The sequence below is a fragment of the Taurulus bubalis genome (genome assembly GCF_910589615.1).
Source record: "Taurulus bubalis genome assembly, chromosome: 4".
Lineage (NCBI taxonomy): Eukaryota > Metazoa > Chordata > Actinopteri > Perciformes > Cottidae > Taurulus > Taurulus bubalis.
The window spans coordinates 25,752,430-25,775,862 of record NC_136592.1 but is presented as its reverse complement, the minus strand read 5'-3'; the positions used below and the strand labels follow the sequence as shown (position 1 = coordinate 25,775,862).

Sequence of the window (23,433 nt, the reverse complement as noted above, 5' to 3'; positions counted from 1 at the left end):
TGTAAATATATTCAAATTTCAGATTAAACTGCAACTCTATATTATTATAGGACAATACACAGCAGTGTTGTTGTGGTGGATTGCATTATTTTAGAGGATGCCCGTGTAGATTTGGTCACATTGTGTGTGTAAAGTAGACTTACATAATACATGGGGTAGGTCTGTTTAAATTCAGTCGACTGCCTAATTAATAAAGAAGAACAAGAAACCCACTGGACTGTTAAACGTTCTGTGGTCTCTACAAATGGCTCCTTCGGTTTGGTTGCAACGTGGGGAATCCCTGGCCTTAATCCCTGCGGAGGCGCCACGTCTCCTGATAAAAGAGGATGTGTTTGAGGATACACACCGTTTGGCATCCTATTAAAGTAATGTTGTTTCTCACAAGGAGAAGGACATGAAATGATTATTATCAATACAGTTCCCATTACAGCTTTAGCTTATTAACCCTTTTCGTTCCAAATTGTTTTTTGACAACATGCATTGTTAACAAATCCTTACATGTGGTATATTTTGGTTTTGCCAGGCTTGACATTTTTCTGCAAATGTTGCATTTTACATCTGTGCATGCATACAAAAACATTTCCTTTCTAATATGGTTAGGATATCACATTAGAACGTCTTGGTGTCAGCAGTGTGCAGGCACTAATAAAGGGAATTGATATTGACAGAGCTGCATGACTACCAGGAATCCGACGATGCAGAATTGATTCACATCCCCCTCCGTCGCCACGTGAGTGAACGAGCAAAACTTGGGCGGTTGGAGAAAAGCGGAGAGGTCGTGTGCAGTTGTTGCTCTGCGTTCTGAATGTCATCGCCGAGTTTCAAAGTGGAAACCTTCGTCGGGTTTCGCCCTGGACTTGAGTAGAGAAGCGGTAACTGCAGCTGCTTGTTTGACGGTAAAGATTCATGAGGGCACCGCCTGATGTTTGATACAGTGCTCATTTGCATTAAGGCATTTCATTACTCTGACATGGCCTTCATGGCTGCTCAGGTAATAGTAACATCATTCAGCGCATTGATTAATGAACCTATTTCACATTGAATGGAAGACATGGTTTACATTCTTAAAACTGTGGCCACAAACAACAAAATCCATGCAATAATACCACCGCTTATGATTACCAATAAACACACTGTTCAAGTCAAGCTGCGTTACACCTTTGAGTGAAACTCATTCTTCATGAAGAAGAAATGTGTCATATTACTGACGAGACTTGCTAGATTGAGGGGCCGTGACTACAATCAATACGTTCTGTTGATCTCACATCTGTGTCACATCACCACTATTCTCTCAGCTGAAAACATGCGTCAGCGTATTTAATGTCCTAGCCTCACTGGAGATAATGAAGCAGGGATTTCCGTGTTTACAGAAATCCAAAAAGAAGGCATCATGACAGTACTGTTTTCACAGTCCTGTGACTTACAATATCCCTGTGCAATGACAAGAAAGCATCAAAACAAGACACTTACACTGTTTACTGTCTAATCACTGGCACAACGCCAAACAGCAAGCCTGACTGATGAAAAGAGGCAAAAGGGTTTTTCCAATGTTGCTGGTAATGAGAAACTAAACATGTTTTAAGAGTTCAAGAAAGTTGATGCAATTGGTTAATAGCTGGTTTTCAAACCCAGCACCATTCACTGGTATATTTCCCTTCAGCAACACACTCATGTAGCATTGAAAAATGTATTTAAAACCTTGATTAGTCCATAAATGTGCCTGTCAGAATATCTGGAGAACACAGCGATGCTTCCAGCTGATTAGCATCTATTAAATGTGACTTATCTGTTGACATCTTTTCATTTTTACTGAAACATAAAGACTCTTGAGTGGAGTGATTAACCTTCAGCAGAAAGATCAGCCCGAGAGGGGGGTCTGCCAATAGTGCAGACTCCTACTGTGGCAGTGCCAGCTAACAGCTGCCTCTCTCTCTCCTTAAAGCCCGCTCTCATGAACTATAACTGGGGGGAATTTAGATTACCCACAGTCTTCCTTCTTCACTGACTCACAGAGAACAATACAAATACGCACATGGCTGTGCAACCACATCCAAGACGATCTAACTCCATCTAAGAGTTTGATCTACAAAAACAAATCGTACATATATTGCATGATCAGCAGAAGTGTGCATTTTTTTTCTGAAAAGACAACTTATAGCTTACTTTGAGTAAGTAGTCATTAACTGCACACATGGTTAAGGACGATGGGTACATGCCCAGCTACTAATAATTCACTAAAAATGACTTCAGAAGTGGTTTTGCACTGTGGTCTTCAGTGGGAAATGACCCCAACCAATTATTTTACCAGATGAAGGAGGTAACTGGTCACTCTATTGATTCAACAATAAGCCATATATGCAGCTGAGCGAGGACAAGGTGAATTGAGGCATTTAAATCACTCCTAACTAAAATAATAATCACAATAACTTGCAGCAGTTCGCTTCAATACAACTATGTGACTGAGGGGGGAAAGGGCCTACACGTAAACGTGAATTAATTTCATATCCCCTCTTCTGCATCCGTTTAGCAGAGACAACACTTTGTACGTGAGGTGTTTCGTAGAGGCAACAGAGGCTAATATATAAAAGAATGATCAAGGCGGACCCGCTCTGCTCCAGTAAAAATCAAAACAAGGAAGCGAGCTGGCGGTTTGTACGCCGACGTCTCGCGGACAAAGCCCAACATTAGTGACGGTCACATCGATTAACTAACCGCTAGCCGAGTTAGCTCATCAGGAACCCTGACAAACCGGCCACGAAGCTAACGTTGGCCGGACGTCGCTGAGCTGCTCCAGTGTCACATATATTCTCACAATCATCGCGACACAGACATTTTGTTTTAATAGATATGTTTAGTTAAGAGACAGTAGATAAAGCACCCCCCTCACTCCCTGCTGGGTGTCAACGCCTTAGCTAACACCAACTGACGGCTAGGTGACAGCTGTACGGAGCGCAACAAGGAAATTAGCTCCGTTAGCAACGGAAATATTAGCTTAACAACCAACGGCTCACAGTCGAACGTTCACACAAACACCACGTTCTCACCTTCTCTGTGATTTCAATATCCAGACGAGGAGCAGGACACAGCTTTGGTGGGTTTTTTTTGTCACGCCCGAAACGTACAACGTCTGCCCCGCGTGAGGGGGGAGGTGGGCGGGCAGGCGGCTTCACTTGAAGGTCTTTTTTGTTTTGCGGTTGTTACTTGTTGTGGCTGATGTTTTCACGCTAACGGCGGAGCGTCGTTAGCTGCTCGCTCCATTCTTCGCTGCTCTCGTTGAAAAGGTTCGAAACATACCGGATGTAGTAAAAAAAACAAAAAACGGCACCGCCCGCTTCGCGACGCACACGTCCGGGTCAGGACTGATACGGGACACACACATTATTGTACCGTCACACCTGATGTTACGTCAAGGAGGGTTGTGCACAAGTTCCTCTGCAAAACAAGCAAAAGTGGTTCACCTTAAAGTATTTGTTTTAATTCTGTGATAAAGAATAGAAACTGGATCATTTATTTGTCTTGTCATTACTTTATGGTCATTGTTGGTGTGATTGGCTAGAACTATAGACCACACACACATATATATGTGTAATATATATATATATATATATATATATATATATATATATATATATGTATATATATATATATAAATAAATTTCATATTGTTGCCTAGAGAAGTAACATAAATTACTAATTTAAGATGTCCTGATCACATTTGTCTTTTTACTCCTGATCGCCATGAGTCCTTTGATATTCTGACAATACCACGCAATTTAAAAATCGAGCCTCAAAAGTTCATTCTTGACCTTGGAAACAGCAGCTGACAGAACAATCTAATGTCAAAGTCCACTTCGTAGCGATGTTGTAGCTTTTGACCTGACTAGCAGATGCAGTCATGGACATGTTCTAATTCATATTTTTCCCTGAGCAGGTTTTTATGTGCCGCAAGCCACTTTTTTATTAGACAAATAAATGACCACAGAATAGTTCTGCTTTAACAAAATATTCCCTATGCCATACACAATTAATCATAGTGTCGGAGAGTGCAAGTATAATACGTGGACGTTTCTATGGCATGAACAAAGTACTCTGGTCCAGTCGTAGTTTTTACCAATTACAGTGCTTTAAAGTGGCCACCTGGAAGATTTAAATTTAAGTAAATGTTTGTTAGGTTTAGTATCCATCGCTGAAGGAGGGAACACAATAGTAAATTTAAAAGCATTGAATCCATAAGAAAAAAAAGACTGTCAATTTTCAAAATTATTCTGAAATGATTGACAAAAAGGCCCATAGTTTTGTAATTCAACCATGATAATGAACTGAAACGGGACAAAAAACAAGAAAACATTAAACCAGTCACCAAAGCTTAGCCAATCATATTTATTTTGTACATCTACCTGTTTTGCATTTCCAGGAAAATGTGTGTGCCAATGAAAAGTGGTTATAAAAATAAAGCACATTCTCACGTAAAGATGACATAACAGAAAAACTACACCTACAAATGCTGAATAGGAAAATAAGTGAATGTCTGTGCTTTTCCGTGACCATTTAATCAATTTATCAAAAAATGTGTGGTTACTAATAATATCGGACAGTAGTTGTACAATTCAAGTACTGCACATGTGTACATGAATGTCAAGTCATTTTCGGGCCGACGAGTTACTTTGGAGTTAAGTACTTGAAACTGTTGTGGAAAATAATTGATTACTAGAATAAACACAATTTGAACAAATACATCATCGTAGAAAACACCAACAAATCGGTGATTGCATTTTTTCAACCTGCACTCACTGTAAGTTTCCTTCAAAAATGTTGTAACAACTCTGACTCTGCCTGTAACCCTGTCACGTCTTTGAGTTTTCACATAACTTCTATGACCGAATATGTGATACACTAATATTGTGCCAATACTCCATGTAAATTACCTCAGTCATCAATAGTGGTGTTTTAGTAAATACAAACAAAACAACAGCTTTTCCAACTGCACAATGCATTTTAGTGCATCAAAACATTATCTGACAAGCATTCATAAAGCTGTTAGAGGCTGGAATGATTTACATACGTCTATCTTCTAATGTAAACTATAGACAATGTTACTCAAGGGCAGTACCTTAGTGTGAACACCTTAATATACTGGTTTAGGCGAGAAACATAAATACATTTTCACAAATATCACGACCAGGTTAATCTCCTGCTTTATACCATCTTTCAGTCAAGAACATAAAACAAGGAATTCCGCCAAAGAAACGTTATGTCATTGTTTTTTGTCACAGTTTATCATATCAAAGAACTGTACAAGATAAGAGAATACACTGATTCAAAAAAGGAGAAAAAAAATGGATGGAAGTTTCTTGTGTGTTTCGAAACTGTCCTCTCAGTTTGTGGTCAAGAGGTAAAGTGTTCGAAAAAGGCAGTTAGGGTCCTAAAAAAAGTGTCTCCCTCTTCATTAAGCTATTGCCTTTGCCTCTGGCAGGAACGTCTCCCAACACTTTACAAGCTGGAATAGAATCAGAACAAGAGGGAAAAAAGCGAGTTAAAATGTGTTGTGATCACTCAATATTTTAATAAATACTCATTTAAAAGTAATTCATATGTTTATCGTAAAGGAACACGTTAGTAGCCATGAATGAAGTGAAGCGCACAAAGTAAAGTGTATGTGATGAAGATAATACTTGATGTAGTTGAATGTTTACCCGTTCTCCAGACTGCAGCATTGCATCCAGATATTTGACTAGCTGGCTCCTGAAGTCCTTGGCTTTTTCTTTCTGAAAAGACAAACGTGTTGACAAAAGTGTTCATCTGCTTTCAAAGTGCACGGAGAGGGAAAATAGCCTGATGGTCTAATAGTAATATTGTGCCATTCGTCAGGGTCATTATATGAAATACACATTCAAAAGAAAATTAAAAAACAATGTTTTTAAAGTTTAAAAATATAAATATCAGATCGCATCTCACACCGGAATTAAAAGTCTATGCGACACCTCAGAAGACCAGTTTAATTGTCGAATCTGGAAAGATGAGATCTTGAGGTTTTATCGTCCCATTACAATTTCGGATAAAAATAGCTTTTTTTGTGCGACAGTGATCCACTGACAAACTTCTCACCTTTTATAACAATTCTAGAAACATAAACATACCTCAAACCTGATAACCTCCTTGCGTACAGTCATGCTAATCCTGTCGAAATCTCTCTCGTACTGAGTCACCCTCGCCTCCCACTGAGCACAAACGTGAGGAGGAAAACAAAAACGATCACTAAATCATTAATGTCCTGATATTTTCCAGCATGTGATACAAGAACATGATTAATATTCCTTTAAAGAAAAACAATTAGCTGCTGTTTTTGTCAGACAGGATGTCCGTATCCACAAATACAGTAATGTATCTAATCTGAAAACATCTATAAAGAAATGGGAAACACTTTTACTGAAAATAAAGAACTGACGGCACATAATACAACAGGTATGTAGGTACACCGTTGTCGGAGTTGTGATGGTGATTCTACATGGTTGAGAACGGGATTCATATTAAACAGATATTTTTAAATATCAATATATCTATTAGCACAACTCTAAATGGAGCTATTTGCTGCCTGGTTCACTGTAACTAACGGGTTGAATATGACCATTGGGGAACCGTGTCCGTTACCTCGGTGATCTCGTCTTTGGCCTGCTGCAGTTTGTCCGGCTTGTTGGCCCACAGCAGCTTGGCCTCGGCCTCCCTCTTCTTCTGCAGCGTGCTCTGAGCCTCCTGCCATTGCTGCCACGCCCGCACTCGCTGGTCAAAACACCCCTGTGGACATCCGACACTTGTCAAACAGACAGCCTGGACTAGAGACACCGCCGCCCTTGTGTTGCTTCTGACAAAATGCAACATCTTCCACTTCGTCCCGGTATCAGGAACGACTCGAGATTTGCTCTTCACAGCTCCTAAATAATCTCTATTACTGTAAAACTACCGTTCTGCAGCGATGAGCTTACGCGCATAGCACCCAGCAGGCGGACGTAGTCGGCCAGCAGCTCTGCTAAGATGAAGAAGTCGCTGGCTGCCTGCTCGTGATGCAGCTGCTCCATCTTGTCCTCCACCTCCGCCAGCTGGGACAGGGCCCGCGACAGGGCCGTGTTGTCCTCAGAGTTTCCCAACATGGCCATACTTTTGGCAAACACTGCCGTGCTCCCACACAGCTCTGGGAAACAGAAGGCGTATTCAGTCTACTTGTTTCACCCTAAAAGACCAGGGGAGCTGGACGGTACTCGTCTGTTTCCTTTGTTGAAAAAAAGTGTGTAGCTCACCCTTCCTGTGGTTGACAAGGGAGTCGACCATCACCTGAAGCTTCCTCAACTCCTGCTCCTCGTTCTCCACCTCCTGGAACTTGTCCTCAAACCACTGAGACCGATAATAATAAATAATAAAATACACCAAAACAACCTCATCATGTATACAATAGTTTGTTTGTCCTGCTATAATTTCTAGAAAGAGAGATAAAATACTGAAGAACATTCCCTGTGTTTATGCATTTCTACAATAGTGCCATTTACTGGTATTGTGTTTACTCAGCTATTATATCCATCAAAGTTTATCCAACAATGGACTTGTCTAATTATATGACAACATCATTTAATGTATCTCTATATGAAGGGCCACATGCACAACGGTCTCCTGAAAACACTTGATCTGGATTCCCCTCACAGTGTCTGACTCATTCATCTTGATGGTCATCTTGTTGACAGCATATGATGCCTTATTGATCATTTTGAGGAAGCCAGCTCCACTCAGCGCCTGGGTGCTCACTGCTCTGGGTAGCTGAAAACACACAGAGCAAGTCATTCCCAGGAATCAAAAGTCATTATCCAGCTAGTTACAAAAGGAGAATCTTTTTATATCCTGAAAAACCCACCTCCTCTCTCTCCAAGAACTCACGGACGTCAGGATCTTGTAGTAACGATGGGTGAGACACTACTCTCTGAAGATATCTACAGAAAAGACACAGCAAGATAAAGTGAGTAAGAAGTAATAGTCCCCAAAAGGTTGACACATAAAATAATGGGCATGTGTAGAAATACGAATGTTAGTTATCATCTCATTAATAACATCACTGTGTGAAACATGGATGGATGCTTGCCTCTCCAGAGCTGCTCTTCTTCTCTCCACAAACTCTACTGAGGACGGGTCGTCCATTCCCACCTTCATTTTGGTCATTCCTGTTGGTTCCAGATGAGTCACCAAAAGGGACACACACAAAAAGATATACAAAAACAAGCAGAGCACATGCTTAAAACCCACCTACGACATTTTTCTCAGGTGGTGGTGGAATGATGCAGCCGTGGAGCGACTGCTTGACAGACAGCTTCTCGTAAAGACCCAGGAAGTCACTGTAACGCCTCCTCACAGAGAAGACTTTACTCCTGAACATGGCCAACGAGGTCTGAGAGTAGAGACAGGGACACAAAACTTTGAAAACTAAAAACAGCAGTGAAAATTGAGACAGATTTAAGAGCCATGTAAACATTTTTTAAATAAAACACAAGATATAAGTATCAACACAAGCTTTTTTACAGACCCTGGTGGATACTTTGAAGGCCACATATGCATTCATGCCATCTCCTAGTAGGACAGAAACATTAGAGATAAATTGAATTAATGAGAAATCAGTCTGAAATTAATGTCAGTGCATTTAAAGTATTGAGATTACTAAAAATGAGACATAACCATAAAAGTTTAAACTATACAGTGCTATAATTCATCAACTACTTCCCAAAAAGTAACATCTGAATAAACTGGGAATTACAGATAGCTGTATTATAGTTTTAACAAACAGATAGTGTGATAAAGAAAATAAAGAGACTGACCAACTTTCTCAGGGTTGGTGACGGCAACATCTATATCAAAACTATCCTTGTCCTCTTCCAACTGTAATTGAGGAGAAAAACACAACTATTAGCCATCACAGAAAACGTGCATGAAATGAACTGCTTTTAAAAAAGGAAGCGCGGCTCAGCCGTACCTGCTCCATGGAGGTGGGCTGCATGGCTGCAGGGCCCTGAGTGAAGGAGGAAGATGGAGGAGGGCCAGAGGATTTGGAGAGCTCCTTCCGCCCAGAGCTGCCGAGCGTGTCCGCACTCAGCTTCACGTGTGCCTCTGGGGAAGGAGAAGACGTTTTAGTATTGTATATGACTCCCTTCATTCAGAAAGAAAAAGAAACACAGGCGACTAAAATGTACCCGATTCATCCAGAACAGTGCACTGCTGAGTTATTACCGTCCTGTAGAAAGGCTGCAGGTTCCGTGTACACGAGTGATGACTGATGCATTTTGTGAATTTAGGAATAATAAAGGATATGTCAGAGATTTGTATTATTTACTCACTACATATTGTTTTATACTGATGCAGCAGACGCAGAGATATCCTGACTTTATGTTCCGTGTATAGGGGTCAACACTAGATCCTTCCTTTTCCTATATTGCAACTCAAAAATATATTTAATTAGAGTTCCTCTGCCGAGCACATCTTTAAAACTCCACACCCAACGCTTGTAACGCAGTCTCACCGTTACACATTTGCAGTCGCCAAGCTATTTCTAAAATGATTACTCCAATAATTGATTAGTGAGTTAAAGCAGAGGAATGCCCCTTTACAATCGGGATTAAAATACTTAGACACGTAATAAACCATCTCACATGACCGAAGCTCTGCGAATTTATAGGAAGTGGGATAAAAATGGGCAGAAAATGTCTCCTAACCAGCAAACAGGTCGTTGTCATCGTCAGAGTGAACTCCGTTGGATTTGGCTCTGGTGCTGCCGGCCACCTCCTCCTCACCGAACAGATCTGGAGGCTGCTCATTCACATTATCCGGCTGAGAGACTCCTCGACTCACAGCCACAGGGTTGCTCTGCAGAAAGGAAGGACACGCATTAAATACCAGAGGTGGAACGTAACTAAGTACACTTACTCCATTACTGCATGTGCAACGCATTACTCATTTAAGGTGTTTGTACTTAACTTGAGTCTATTCTTTTTGTCCCACTTTATACTTTTTACTCCACTACATGTATTTGATACGTATAATTACGTTTTAAAATTAAAATAAAAACACATGACTACTTATCTACTCAGGAATAAACAATGGAACTATAATAAGATGTTAAAATTATCTTACATGATTTGGTTGGTGAGAAAAACTGAATAACATTCTATAATAATATACTGTGGAAAGGCTTCATACTGCATAAAGAGTCACGTTACTTTTACTTTTGACACCTTAAGTATATTTGACTGATAATACTTTTAAGGAAGTGAAGTATATGAATACTTCTTCCCTCATTCGATACACAAACACAAGTGGTGACATTAGAGAAATGACATCACGTTACTTTTGACCCCGTAAATAGATTTAGCTGATAATACGTGTAGCTAGTACTTTTACGTAAATGAAGTAACCTAACTTAGCTGTTATAAGAATACTTCTTCCCTTACTAGAGACACAAACACAAGAGGGGACAGTAGATGATGTCACGTTACGTTAGTTAAGCACAAGGGCAGGCCACGAAAAAGAGGCTAAAGTCAACGCATAATGTTAATAGTTACGGCTGAAAACTGCTCAATTTCTGCTCAAACGAACTTTGGCTAACTTTCTTTTCGACACTAAACATGACCTAGTTTCTCGCCTTCCTCCGTCAGTTGGCTGCCAGTTTGTGTTGGCTGCCATGGATGCAGGTCAGATCAGATAAAGAGGCTGACTCCTGCCTCGTTCACTCACAATGCAAATATCACCACAAAATAAATAAGAATGAGCTGTAAACGCACGTTATTAACGAATATGTTCTCTCCTTCGTCGCTGTCCCCATCTGCCATGTCACACGGCCCGGCTCCCGGCTCCTCCGTGTCAGGGAAAGGAGGAGGAATTCGATCCGAGCTGGCCGCCATATTCCGTGTTGTGAGAGGGAGTGATGACGTAGCGGACGTCGAAGAGAAGAGGAAACGGCTGCAGCGACACCTGCTGGTCGCCTGAGAACTCGATTTAGTTTCACAGACGGAGTTCATAATTTAAACGCTTTTATATGTTTATATAATATTTAGTTATTCATATTTAAATCGGACAACCTTTAGTAAAAACATAAAGGGTCACAACTTTATTCCTCACATTCTGGAGAAGCTCTATGACACAACACCTAGAACTTTAGGAAAGGGCAATATAGGAAAAAATACAGAAATATGAATGTAAAATTGTAATTACTTAAGACATATAGCTTGTTATTTTTGTTCTCAATGGTGTAGTTTTACTTATTTTTCCCCCATTTATTCTGCCCTAATCTTTTTTGTTTTATCTGGTCTGTTTCTTCTGCTGCTGTAACACATTTATCTAGCTGGATATCAAAGTGTTTTCCTTTTTTTCATAAATATCTCTGTCAAAGTTTGGATTGTAATTGTTTCTGAGCTGATGTTAGGTGAGTTTGTATTTGTGTGAAAACATCTTAATGTGTGACTGAAAATTGAGGTTAACACTTTGATAAACATGTTCAGATGCTGAAAATCAGAGGAGGAAGGCACACTGATTTGTTTGCCTTTATAGTTCCTTGGCTGCGAAGACGGATGTTCTCTGGATTTACAGCTCTTTGCAGCTCTCAAATGTAAATTTAGGAATGAGAGAAGACAGTATTTCTATTTTCTTTCCATAATTAACCTTCATTCACAGACAAAGTGTTTCTCTGCAACTTCCCTGAATTGACCAAATATCTCTATCTACAAAAGATAGCTTATTATTGAAAACAAAACAATTTACAGAGACTATGAAGTTAAAATGGGGGCGAGACTATATGGAGGACAAAAGCCCCGTGTGTATCGTCTAACCACTCGCATGATACAACAGGATGCCACATGCATCCAACTAGTGAAACAAAACATGTTTTGTAAACTGGACTCTTTTGTTTTACCGTCAGTTGATCATTGCAGCATTTCCCAGAAATCTTTGTTTATTGAACTCCGTTGTCAATGTCAGCGTTTCTTTTTTTAAATGTCAGTGTAATCAAGAGTGTGTGTGTAACTGTGCAGAATATACTGTAGATTTTGTGTTTGACTTAAGAACGACCCATTTATTTACACTACAGCAGTGGTGGAAGAAATACTCTGATCGTAAAGTAAAAGTAGCACCAGTGTGACAATACTCAAGTAAAAGTCCTGCATTTCAGAATCATATGTCTGGATAATAATGCTGCATTAATGTGTACGCATAATGTTGCAGCTAGTAAAGGTGAAGCGAATTCAAACTACTTTATAAACGGCAAGGTAACTTAATCTACAATAATACATCATAATCTATTAGTTGATTCATATTTATTCTATAAATAATCTGAAAATGCAAAGTAACTATTGTTAAAAAAAAGAATGCTGTGAAGTAGAAGTATAAATAGCATGACATGGAAATACTCAAGTACCATAAAATAGTACTACTTGAGTAAATGTACTTGGTTACATTCCATCACTGCTCTTAATGCCTATCCTGATCATGTTGGATGAAAAGAAGACGAGCAGAAACATTTACTTTGTTAGTATTCATAATAGTTTGTATACACAATGTATAGGAGCGCCAATAAAAAAACATTTTTTTCCAAACTTTTTTTTCCAACATTTTTTTAAAAAGCCACAGATTTTTTTTTCTACAGAAAGCAGAGAAAGCTCTGTACATTAACAAGCAACGACATAATTCCTCATCATGAGCTGCAAAATAAACAACTCGGCTGCTTAAATCCATTTCATTTCTGAAGGCAAAAAAAAAAAATAATGAACATAAAAAACAAGACCAGCTGCCTGCTGCTTACCTAGGACACTACGTTACACAAACAGCGTTTGATATTTAAAACACAAGATATGTAAGAAATGTACTTTTCAAAAATTGTGAAAAAGTGCAATACAGGTTCAACTGTTTACAACTCAATAGATTATTTCCCAAATGGAGTCCGGTCCTTTTTCTCCCCCCTTTTGTTTTCAATCATGTTTTCCCCAAAACTTGTTCCTCGTTTGAATCCATAGTTAAAATCTCTTACAGTTATATTGACATTCATGACGATGTACATTTATGAGAAACATGGTATTCACAAAAGTAGAACAAATTACTATGATTGCAAATGACAAATTTCTTTGGGTAAGAGTGTGATGAAAAACTAGTTTCTTAGATGAACTTTTTTTTTCTTCTTCCTTTCACATCGGATTTGGGTTTACAACAAGCTTTGTTTTTTCTTCTTCATACAAAAACTACCATGTAAAAAAAAATGAAATCTGGGAGTCCCATTCAAACGGCCATCTTTTGTAAAAGAACCAGGATAAAAAACAGCAAAGGGGGGAAAAAAAACTAATAAACAGCAAACACATGCCGCTGTGGGAAAACGCACACGTGGTTCTGCGGTACGCACGCCTGAAACCAAATATTGGTTTTTGGAAACGACACACACATTCGATCGAACTTCTCGTATAAAAGATAACTCGTCTGTTGCAGGTGAATGACTGACTGATTGATTGATTGATTGACTGACTGGGTGCCATGTGAGTGTCAGCGCCCTGAGTCCTCTTGATACCCCTGACCTGTGAGGAGAGACTGTCGAGTCCCACAGGACTACAGAGAAGCTTGTATGTTTTGTACGTTTCCCGCATACAAACACGTTGGTAAGGCTTTTTAAAAAAACGGAGCTCCCACGACAAACAGAAGACTGAGAAAGAAGACGCTTTAATGTACAAAGGAGGCGACACAATGCCAGAGAAGAATGTACAGGAAAACACATCAGGCTTCTCTCCCCCTTTTTTTTATATGAAAACTGAGCTTCAGGACTCGCTTGGAATCCCACTTTCAATCCCAAAATAATAATAATGAAACAAATGGGAAACATCAAAAGAATGAGGCAGTTTAAAAAATAAAAATAAAAACACACACAACATATGTACATTTTTATAAGGATATGTGTGTAAAACAAATAATACAATAACATAGAAAATAATAAAAAGTCATGGCACAATATAAGACACAAGGGGGTAAAAACAACGTTTATGGATAATGTAGGCTTGTAAAGAGAGGGGCGGGGGGCTGATATCCAATGTTCACTTCACTGAAACGGCCCAATAGATATACAAAATGCACAAAGAAAACACTAATCAAACAAACACTGTGTGTAGACTGCGCCGCATGAGCACCAACATCAAAACCAGCATATTTTTGGACTTTCTCCTTTTGACTTGACATTGAATCAACCGCCGAAAACGTTCGCCGCGAAACAAAAACACCCGACCGCACGTCTTCTTGCCGAGAAGAGAATTCACAATCTTCCGGTTGAAAGCGACCCAATGTTTTGAAGTTCATCGTCTCTGAGAACGGTTCTTCATAAAAAGATGAAGCGCGTCACTTTTCCTTTCCCTCTCATGGCAAACTCCTTCCTGAGACTGAGCAAGGAAAGCCGAAAAAAAGGTTCCGAAGTTTCAGTCTGGAGTTTGTTTTTGTGGTTTGTTTTTTTTTCTCTGCAGGGGGACGTGAGAGTTTTTCTTGGGCACAAGACGCCATTTTGTGTCCACCAGCCTCTGGGCTCCCAAGGTTCATGTTTGGGCGTGTTTGTTTGACTTTAGAGTGTGCGTCTTTCTGCGTGTACGTGTGGATGACGGTGAGAGAGAGTGTGTGTGTGTGTGTGTGTGTGTGTGTGTGTGTGTGTGTGTGTGTGTGTGTGTGTGTGTGTGTGTGTGTGTGTGCATGCTCATGGCGCTGTGGTGATGGCGTTCAGGTCCTTCATGAGGCCCTCGAGGTGGGCCATCTCCTCGGTCAGCTCGTCGGGCTCGTAGCTCTGAGGGAGAGGAACAGGGTTACTGCGAGGGGCGGGGGAGGGGCAGGGGGGGAGGGAGGCAAGCACCTGGAAGGAAGGAGGGAGGAGGGAGGAGAAGAAAGGAGAGGAGGAGAGGGTCAGTCAGGGATCTTTAATAGAGGATGGGGGAGTCATATGGGTGGGGTGAGGCGAGCTGGGGTGGGGGGGTGGGGGATAAATGGGACTGAAGGGTAGCAAAAAACAAAAGCAAAAAATATGCAGCAGACAAAAGCAAAACATCCAAAAGAGAAGCCAACAGGCCAACAGCCAGTTAAGGATTAGGAGAAAAGAATAAACGGTGAAAACAAAAAACATTCCAGTTATGGGTTGTGTTACGATCAGGCGTTAGAAGTTAAATGAGTTGATAAAAAGCCAGCCGACAATAAAATGGTGAGATTGAAGTTTGAAAGAATAACAAAAAGAGAGAAAGAACATACAGAAAATGTGGTTAAAACCCAATGTCCAGTGGAAAGTAACTGTATAATCCAGTGCCCAAAGAAAACATGAATTTGGAAGGAGCGTGATTGTGTGACTCTAAAAAGACAAAGACTAGAATATCAAAAATTCGGCAACCATTGTGGCAGGGACTGGCTGCATTGCTAGGAGCAGCCAGCGCGGGGCACTGTACTCACGCTGTCGACGTCTTCCAGCATCTTGCTGGTCTCTGGCACATCGGGGGCGTTGGGCACCGTGACGACCATCGGGTTTCGAGTCCTTCCTAGTGTTCCGATAGAGGCTGTTTTAACAACATGGGGGTGAGTAGGAGGCCCTGAACATGACAAATGCACACAAACGCACACAACAGTGAGTGAAGGCCACACATGACAGTGAAATGGAGAGTGAATACATGAACCTCGAGTCCCCCGTCTGCTGTTGTAGTTCATCCACATTTATCCGTCACATTGACGCGTGATGTGAATATGTTTTAGTCTTTTTTCCAAACTAGATTCCCACAAGTCTTATCAACAAAAATCCCACTAAAACACCAACATGAAGGATGAAAATGATCACGACGAACGAGCATTGTATGTGCATGACATGGTTCCTCATCACCATGAACACACACACACACACACACACACACACACACAGTTTGGACTCAGTCCCACATGAATCGTTCTGCTGCAGTAAGTAACCCACTAGAACATCAGATGTTTATTAATCCACAGCGAAAAAATTGTCACCGTGAAATGTTATTTACTTTAGTTTGAGTAATATTTGTCTAAAACATAAAACTAACCAATGGGCTTTGAGCTGAGTGCCAGACTGGGGAAGAAGTGTGTCACAATATTTACTTATTGTGAAACTTTTTAATCATACTTTTTTTAGGACTTTTTTTCCTTAAATATCTGGATCAACAGACAATTACAAATCAACTGAAGAGAGTATCAAATTCTGGATGCAGATGAAAATATATATTTCGAATGAAATAAAATCGATGGCATCTCTGTTGAGCGTTTGTGCTTACCGGTCTGAGCGAGCAGGGGGGTGCTGGGCAGGGCCGGCGACTCGAACGTCGGATGGCCGGTGGTCGGGATCGAGGGCACGCCGAAGCTCTTGAGCGGGTGGGCGTGGGCGTGCGGGTGGGCCGAGCGGTGGGGCGGCAGGTTGCTGGAGTAGCTGGGCTCCTCCTCGGTGGTGGTGGAGCCGTGGTAGCTGCCCTCGGGGTCGGCCATGATCTCCGAGGGGCAGGAGGCCTGGGAGGAGGCGGCGGCTGGAGGGAGGGGCTCCGAACTGGGGGTGTTCCTCACCGACTCTGGAGGGGGGGATGAGCAGATGGGTTTACAACTTTGACTCTCACATGGGAGATGATGTCTACCTGTCTGATGCTGAAAACTTCCAATATTAATGTTGTAATATGTGAAGTGTGTTTTCTGTCTTTTTTTTTTTTTTTAAAGGTTTCATCCACTTTTTGCAACAAGAGTTTAATGCACTAGAGCTGAAACGATAAGTAAATTTAATCAGCAGAAAATTGTCTTGATAACAAGTAGCAAAAAAACGAACAGTCATTTTTTGCAGCTTCTCAAATGTAAATTTGCAAGGTTTATTAGTGACAGTTAACCAAATATCTTTTGAGTTTTGGACAAAATGAGCTATTTCAATACATCCGCCTGGGCTGACGGGCCAAACGATTGACTGAACTGAAACTATTGTATACTATTATATATACTATTTTTTACTTGTTTACTTAGAAGAAGCAAAATGATTAGGCAACAATCAAAATAATAATCCATATCTTTTGTCAACTGAACATTTCAAAGTTCAACAACAGCAAACAGTTTAAATCTTTGGCTGCCTGACTGCTGGTAAAGTTTGCTTTACTTTAGTCAAAGTGGAGGTGAGAAGAAGAGAGCCAATCAGAAGGCAGGGAGGTCATAGAGGAGTGGTTAGTAACACTTTGGAAAAATAAAATATGAACCAACAAGATGGCAGCCGCATGTGAATGAATGAGCAACTGCTAAATCAATTAATGAACATGAGCCTCCTCCTGTGCGTCTCTCCTGCTGTCCAGCAGGTGGCAGAAGAGTCTCACCTGTGGAGTCCACCCTGTCTAGATGAGAGATGGAGGAGGCGCAGACGTGCGGGCGGGGGTGCCCGCCGCCCTGGTGGTAGAGGTAGCTGCGTGTTGGCGATGCCAGGCTGCCCATGTGATAATGGTGGTGATGGTTATCGAGGGAATGGATGGGGTGAGCACTAATCACAGCTGTGAATGGAAATGGACATGGATACATAAACACACGGGACGAGATGTTCAACCAGATGGAATAATGATGAAGGACGTGTAAGTAATGCTGACGAAACACACATGCAGTCGACTGTAATAAACACACTTGAATATTGTCCGTCTGTCACATACAAATTAATATTTTGTCGGCGCACGACATGGATTTGTTCCCTCGGTTAGACAAACAACAGCATGACATGGATTTGAAAATTGGTAATTTGTTAAAAAATCTTTGCGCTCTAACATATTTTATACAAAAAAATACAAAACCGACTGCTCGCTATCCGTTATCTGATTATGGCTCAGTTATCACTCTCACAAAACACACACACTTACGCTGAGGAGGCTGAGCGTCAAAAGGCATCATCATTTTAGGCCTCATCCCTCGTCGGCCTGCTAGTGTAGACATGCTGTCCTCTGACTCGTGGCCTAAAAGGTACGGTGGAAACCAGCCAATCAGAAAGAGCTCCTACTCTGTTATTCTGTGTGAATAATTCGTCACGTAGACCTCCGGATCCTTCATTAGTTTGACGTCATTTGGGTTTTTAAAATTGCATTTCTAAAATTTCATCATCACACTCAGCATTCTTTAGCTACGACCTAATTAAACTGAGTGGATTTACTGCACTCGCTGAAAGTTGTAGTATTGGCAGCACTGCCAAGATGACACACATGATAGACATTATGTATGAAAAGCATGAAATGTTTCTTGCATGATAACCACAGAAAACAACACCAAACACAAGTGAAACAAAAACACCACCCCAATCTGTCCGGCACTTCTGCAGTCATCCCCCCTAGAAGCAAATCTGAAGTTATTAACACATTTCCTGCCTGAAAAAGAAACCTCCCAAAAATACTTTTCCTGTCTGCCAGCCAAACTCGGGAAGTTTGCTCTGTGTTATTATGCATGTAAGCTCCAGCAGCGAGGGTGCCATTTCACTTTGATCTCTTTCCTATAACATTAAATTGGAAGTCGTCCACCCCTCGGGCGAGACTGACCACGGTAGGAGTTGCGCCGCTGCTGCAGGTGGGGGTTGCTGTCCAGGCCGCTATCAGCCGGCGTGATGTCCTGCGAGGTGCGGGGGATGGGCGTTTCGGTCATGACCGGGTTGGGATCTGGCGACTTGTCCATAGGCTTCAGCTCCAGCCTCTCGTGGTGAATCCAAAGATCAGGTGGCTTCAGGTCTTTGGAGTTCCCTTTGTATTTGTGGGAGCCGTTGGAGGACTTCGAGGCCGCTCGCTTTCTGCAGGAGAGAACACAGAGGTCAAAAGGTGAAGGACACACAGAGAAGGACGAGCAAGAGGGCACACAGGAGGGGGCTGAGTAAGGATGAGTAATAGAAGAGGGAGGAGATGTATTTTAGGAAGAACACGGAGAACTGTGAAACAAAAAGGAGGACCGGAAGGTGCGACTGAGCCTCCTACTTTTTCTGGTGCGACGTGGTGCGCCGTGTGCACAGGAAGGCCCCAACCACCACCACGATGATGGTGAAGGCTCCCACTGAGATGATGATGACAATGACCAGGATGTGACCTTCGCTGTTGCCTCCCATACCTGATTTACCTCAAGAGAAGGAGGATTTGATTAGACTAGAGACATTATTAAATAACTCTTTAAAAAAGACACGGGTAGGGGAACAAGTCACATTCAACTACAGCAAAAATAAGAACACAACCAAAAACATTACTGGTTTTTAAAAGAACCGTTGAGAGAATAGAGACACAATAGAGATGAGCGCTGAACATGTTCTGGTAAAGGCGGCGGGGTGGGAGGAAAATCTTACCAACTGCAGTTCTCGGGTCCTGTGGATGCTGGTTGCCCGAAGGCCCCTGCTTCGGTGGAAGATTTGAGGCTGATTCAAAATGAAAAAAAAAACGTTTTACTGAAAGGTCACATTTAAGCCGCTGTCTAAACATTCACGGGACACACAACCATCTGCATTTTTTCTTCTACAAGCACTGATAGATTTTAGTTTTCATCAGCCCAGAAGATGGTAATCTGCAGAGTCAGCAAGTGAAAGAAAGTGTAGAGGGGGGAGTTTACCTTGGTCATTAGCCATTTTGTCAGAGGACTCGGCTTAACAGGCCAAAGGAGAGCAGGGAGAGAAAGACAATAAAAAGCAAAAAACAGGTTAGCTGAAAAGAGCCGCGTGGGAGACAGAAATGAAGCGAGAGAGCGGGATCGCGAGGAGGAGAGAGGCAAAACTAGAAGAATGAGAAGAGCTACAGGCACGGTGACATTAGGAGCAAAGCATCTATGGAAAGATTCACACATTATCCGACACACAGTGCAATAAAACACATCCTGGTTTTCAGTACAACAATCTGCTAAACATCTCTGAGTGAAAAGGGCCCCAGAAAGGATGCAGCTCATATGCATTCATATGGAAAAACTAAATAAGATATATGCAGAACCTGAAATGGAATTTTTCTTTTAACATTTAGAGTTGGATGCAAATTTGCTGACCAGACTTTGCAGCGATTCAGTCATCCCCAACCAATCGACAAGCCTCGGGAAACGTCTCCGTCTCAGCTCTTAAGAGACTGTCACAGCAGCTTCGACAGGAGAATTTGTCTAGAGAAGGTATTTAAGCGCTGCGTTGGCCAATCCCATACACTGAAGCACAAATACCTGGTACTTTGTTGCGTGGAGCTCGTATTTCAACCGTTCAACTCGTGATCCTCGTGATGAAATGAAATAGTTGCCGCTGTGATATTATATCTTTGGGGCTGTAAAATCCTGTCAGTGTTTTGTGCGTTTGATAAAACCTCGAAAACGCATTCATCCGTCACCCCAGCTGGACTTCCTGAGTTGCATTTCGCTGACTCGCCGGAGCCTTGAACGCTAAACCAGTCATAACAACAGAATGGGGTCGGGAGCCACTGGTGGGTCGCAGGAGACTTTATCAGGGCGGTTAAAGAAATTAGCAGAATTTCTTCAATTGTCTTTTATTCAACTTTTATATCTGCAATTCACCTATGAGGCACATGACGGCGTCTGACTGTTCGTGTTGTTCTGACGATCGTAGCCTCCTGTTAACATTTAATCTAATGGGAAAGGCTATATGATGAACTGATGAGGGAATGAAAAGAACGAGACTAACTCTTGTGATTTATCAAAAGGTACATGTCTTCAAAATGGCTGGTTTACCTATTCAATGTAACATAAGGTTAATTTACGTACATATTTGCCCCTCTCATGATTTAGAAATAAAGCCTGTTGTGAATTGGTTTGCAATGTTTTGTCATTTATTTTAAAACTGGGCCCCCAGAATAAAAAGTTTAGGAAACACCAGAGAAAGCTCTCGGATCTTTAAGTTTTAGTTGGGATTCTATACTTTTAGGTATAACATATTTTTAAATGGGGCTAAAAGTATAGTATGTACCACACATCCTTGCCGTGATTTCCAAACTTACTCTTTGGGGTGCGGAAATGAACGGCCTCCGACATAGGGCCCATGCCCTTGGAGTTTCGGGCCTGGATCTTGAAGTAGTAGGTGGTGTCCAGCGTCAGCTCCTGGATCTGGTGGGTCAGGCGGTTGCCCACCACGGGTTCAATAACCCAGTCGTGGACCTCTGCGTTTACATCTGTACTGTAGTAGATGATATAGCCTGCAGAAGGGAGGGTTTGAAAGAGAGCCAAATATGTTAAAGGGACAGTTCACCCCACAGTTCCTACATGAAACTTCTCACTACAGGGTCTGTGGATTATCTTGAGAAGATTTCTGTTGAGTTTTTCAAATGTATATCTTTTGGGCGCTTTGAGTAAAGCCGAGTATCATATAGTCCTATACTATTGAAGAGAAGGCCGACATCTCTACGACTGATCTCTCCAACATTCAGCAACTCACACCACAAACAGTCGAGAATGATAAATAGCACTACAGGTAAGAGGAGAAAATACTGTCCCTTTAAGATTCAGTGGCTTTAATGCAGGGTACAAAAACAGATGTTTTTGTGCTACTTCTTCCAAGTCAAACTGCACATTCAAAGTCATGTATCACACTATTAATATAATTCAATGCATAACATCTCTTTTTAGTAAAATCTTTAAGATTCCTCTCTAAATTACTCTTTCATAAAACATCTGATAAAAGCAAGGTCAATACATTTTCTTTGTACATTTTAAACACCGAATCTTTTTGCTCCTTCTCCACTTAAATATGATCTAATAAGTCAACGTTTTGATATCTAAACATATCTGTCAGACTTCAATATATGTAATACACAAGAGAGCCTCTCAGACTCACCGGTGATCTTCCCATTGGCCTCCGAGGGCGGCTGCCAGTTGACTATTATGGTGCGAGGTTTGTTCTCTTTGCTCACCACGGTCACGTCTTTCGGGGAGGAGCTGGGAACTGTGGGAGGTGATCGAGACAGGACATTTGTAGAGCCGTTTAGTTCAGATAAAAGGTGAAGATGGCACAACATTTTGTATAGTTTTAGATTCAACATTATTAATAACTTTCACGACACGAGTAAACTGTGTGAGTGTGTTTTTGCATGTGTACCTTAGCACATATTTTGTAATACTGTGTGTGCATTTTATGCATCTACATGTATGTGTATATATTGTTTGTGCTTCAACTGCCCTCAAAACTGATGACCTGAAGTTTTAAGATTGGAGATAAAATCCACTTGTACACTTGTGAAACAAACCCCTGGCTGGGTAGAATTTTCATTTATTTTTTAAAGTCTATTAAACCTCAAATATAAAGAGGCCGTTTCAAAGAAAATAAGGTTTTGTTTTGAATGCACGTTTTATTTATCAAGCTCCTTTTAGCTCAGCAGTTATACTTTACAATGAACTATGGGCTGCGACACTTTAGTATCTGCAGTATTAGTTCGCAGCACTGCCCGAATACAAATACTCTAGATTGAACAATGCATTTTCAATACAGAATGGCCGATGGATTTAAAATTACAGTCATTTTAACGCCAATTTATGCAATTTAGACGGTGCAGCGGACTCAGGGGAGACGGTATCCATTCACCGTCATCCCTCAGATGAGGTGCCACGCAAAAGGTAACATGAAGTTCAACAGGAATGGAATAATAAATCAGGAAAAGAATAAGGAACCAAAACATGTATTTCGTCTTATGAGCTTGAACCCGTAAAAGAATCAGGTCTCTGTTTGCTCCTCAGGATGAAACACCTGGCCAAGGTTCTGCAAATCAAGAGAAACATGTAAACAAACAATTTGCTTCAACTCAAAACTGGAATTTGCATTCTTATGATTATTATTGATTCACGATTTGCCCATTTTGCGTGGAAGCGGGGTTAGTCCAAGTCGCTCTCACCGAACAGCGGAGCAGCGTTCCAATTATGTTCGCCAATTATGTTGTTTCCTCAATTTCACTTGCAGTTAGTTTGAGATCTAGTCATAAATAAATACCTTTTTGATTATTTAGACTAAATCATAAAGTACAGGGACAGCTTGATTGTTCACAGGCGTGTCCTCTCCTTCTATTTGGGCTGCAAAAAGTAAGATGTTACTCCTAGCCAGACAGAGGCTCGTTACACTGGACACGTTGCTTCTTGTCTTTATGTGATGATGTCCGATGTTGTGTGTTTTCTGCATGTGCGTGTGTGTGTGCGCGCGTTTGTGCCTACCCGTCTCAAAGGTGGTGCCCTGTGCAGTCATGCTCCACGTGCTGGTGCGGCGCCCTTTGGTCACCATGACAGAGAACTCGTAGAGCGTGTTGGGCTTCAGACCAACCACCATGTGGTTCAGGCTGGTGGTGTTGGCCATCTGGGGAGGGATGGGCAAACACACAAAAACACACTGGATAAACAAGAATTCAGTTTATTTGTGTGCCGATGGAATCCACTGAATAAGCCTCTAGGGAGTCACAAGTATTTTGCAAG

General features: G+C 41.4%; 2 protein-coding genes across 2 annotated transcripts in view; both read right to left on the bottom strand.

The window, feature by feature from the left end:
* Positions 1 to 4,361: 4,361 nt before the first annotated feature.
* On the bottom strand, positions 4,362 to 10,925 carry snx1b (sorting nexin 1b; the record flags this gene model as incomplete). Its single annotated transcript, XM_079216471.1, has 15 exons — positions 4,362 to 5,497; positions 5,694 to 5,765; positions 6,138 to 6,218; positions 6,649 to 6,792; positions 6,981 to 7,186; positions 7,293 to 7,386; positions 7,690 to 7,803; positions 7,898 to 7,973; positions 8,123 to 8,201; positions 8,284 to 8,425; positions 8,561 to 8,604; positions 8,850 to 8,910; positions 9,005 to 9,138; positions 9,741 to 9,891; positions 10,806 to 10,925. The coding sequence occupies 15 exons, from the start codon at positions 10,923 to 10,925 to the stop codon at positions 5,447 to 5,449; spliced, it is 1,569 nt and encodes a 522-aa protein (XP_079072597.1). The 3' UTR covers positions 4,362 to 5,446.
* A 3,806-nt stretch (positions 10,926 to 14,731) lies between these two features.
* The window catches only part of neo1a (neogenin 1a), a gene marked incomplete at both ends in the record, with an annotated part of 146,129 nt that continues 137,427 nt past the window's right edge, over positions 14,732 to 23,433 (bottom strand). The window contains 12 exons of the mRNA XM_079217567.1: positions 14,732 to 14,884; positions 15,469 to 15,605; positions 16,305 to 16,592; positions 17,370 to 17,540; positions 17,898 to 17,990; positions 18,564 to 18,808; positions 18,990 to 19,128; positions 19,349 to 19,417; positions 19,609 to 19,641; positions 20,982 to 21,176; positions 21,815 to 21,922; positions 23,179 to 23,317. Coding sequence (XP_079073693.1) covers positions 14,732 to 14,884; positions 15,469 to 15,605; positions 16,305 to 16,592; positions 17,370 to 17,540; positions 17,898 to 17,990; positions 18,564 to 18,808; positions 18,990 to 19,128; positions 19,349 to 19,417; positions 19,609 to 19,641; positions 20,982 to 21,176; positions 21,815 to 21,922; positions 23,179 to 23,317 — 1,770 coding nt within the window. The remainder of the gene's footprint in view (positions 14,885 to 15,468; positions 15,606 to 16,304; positions 16,593 to 17,369; positions 17,541 to 17,897; positions 17,991 to 18,563; positions 18,809 to 18,989; positions 19,129 to 19,348; positions 19,418 to 19,608; positions 19,642 to 20,981; positions 21,177 to 21,814; positions 21,923 to 23,178; positions 23,318 to 23,433) is intronic.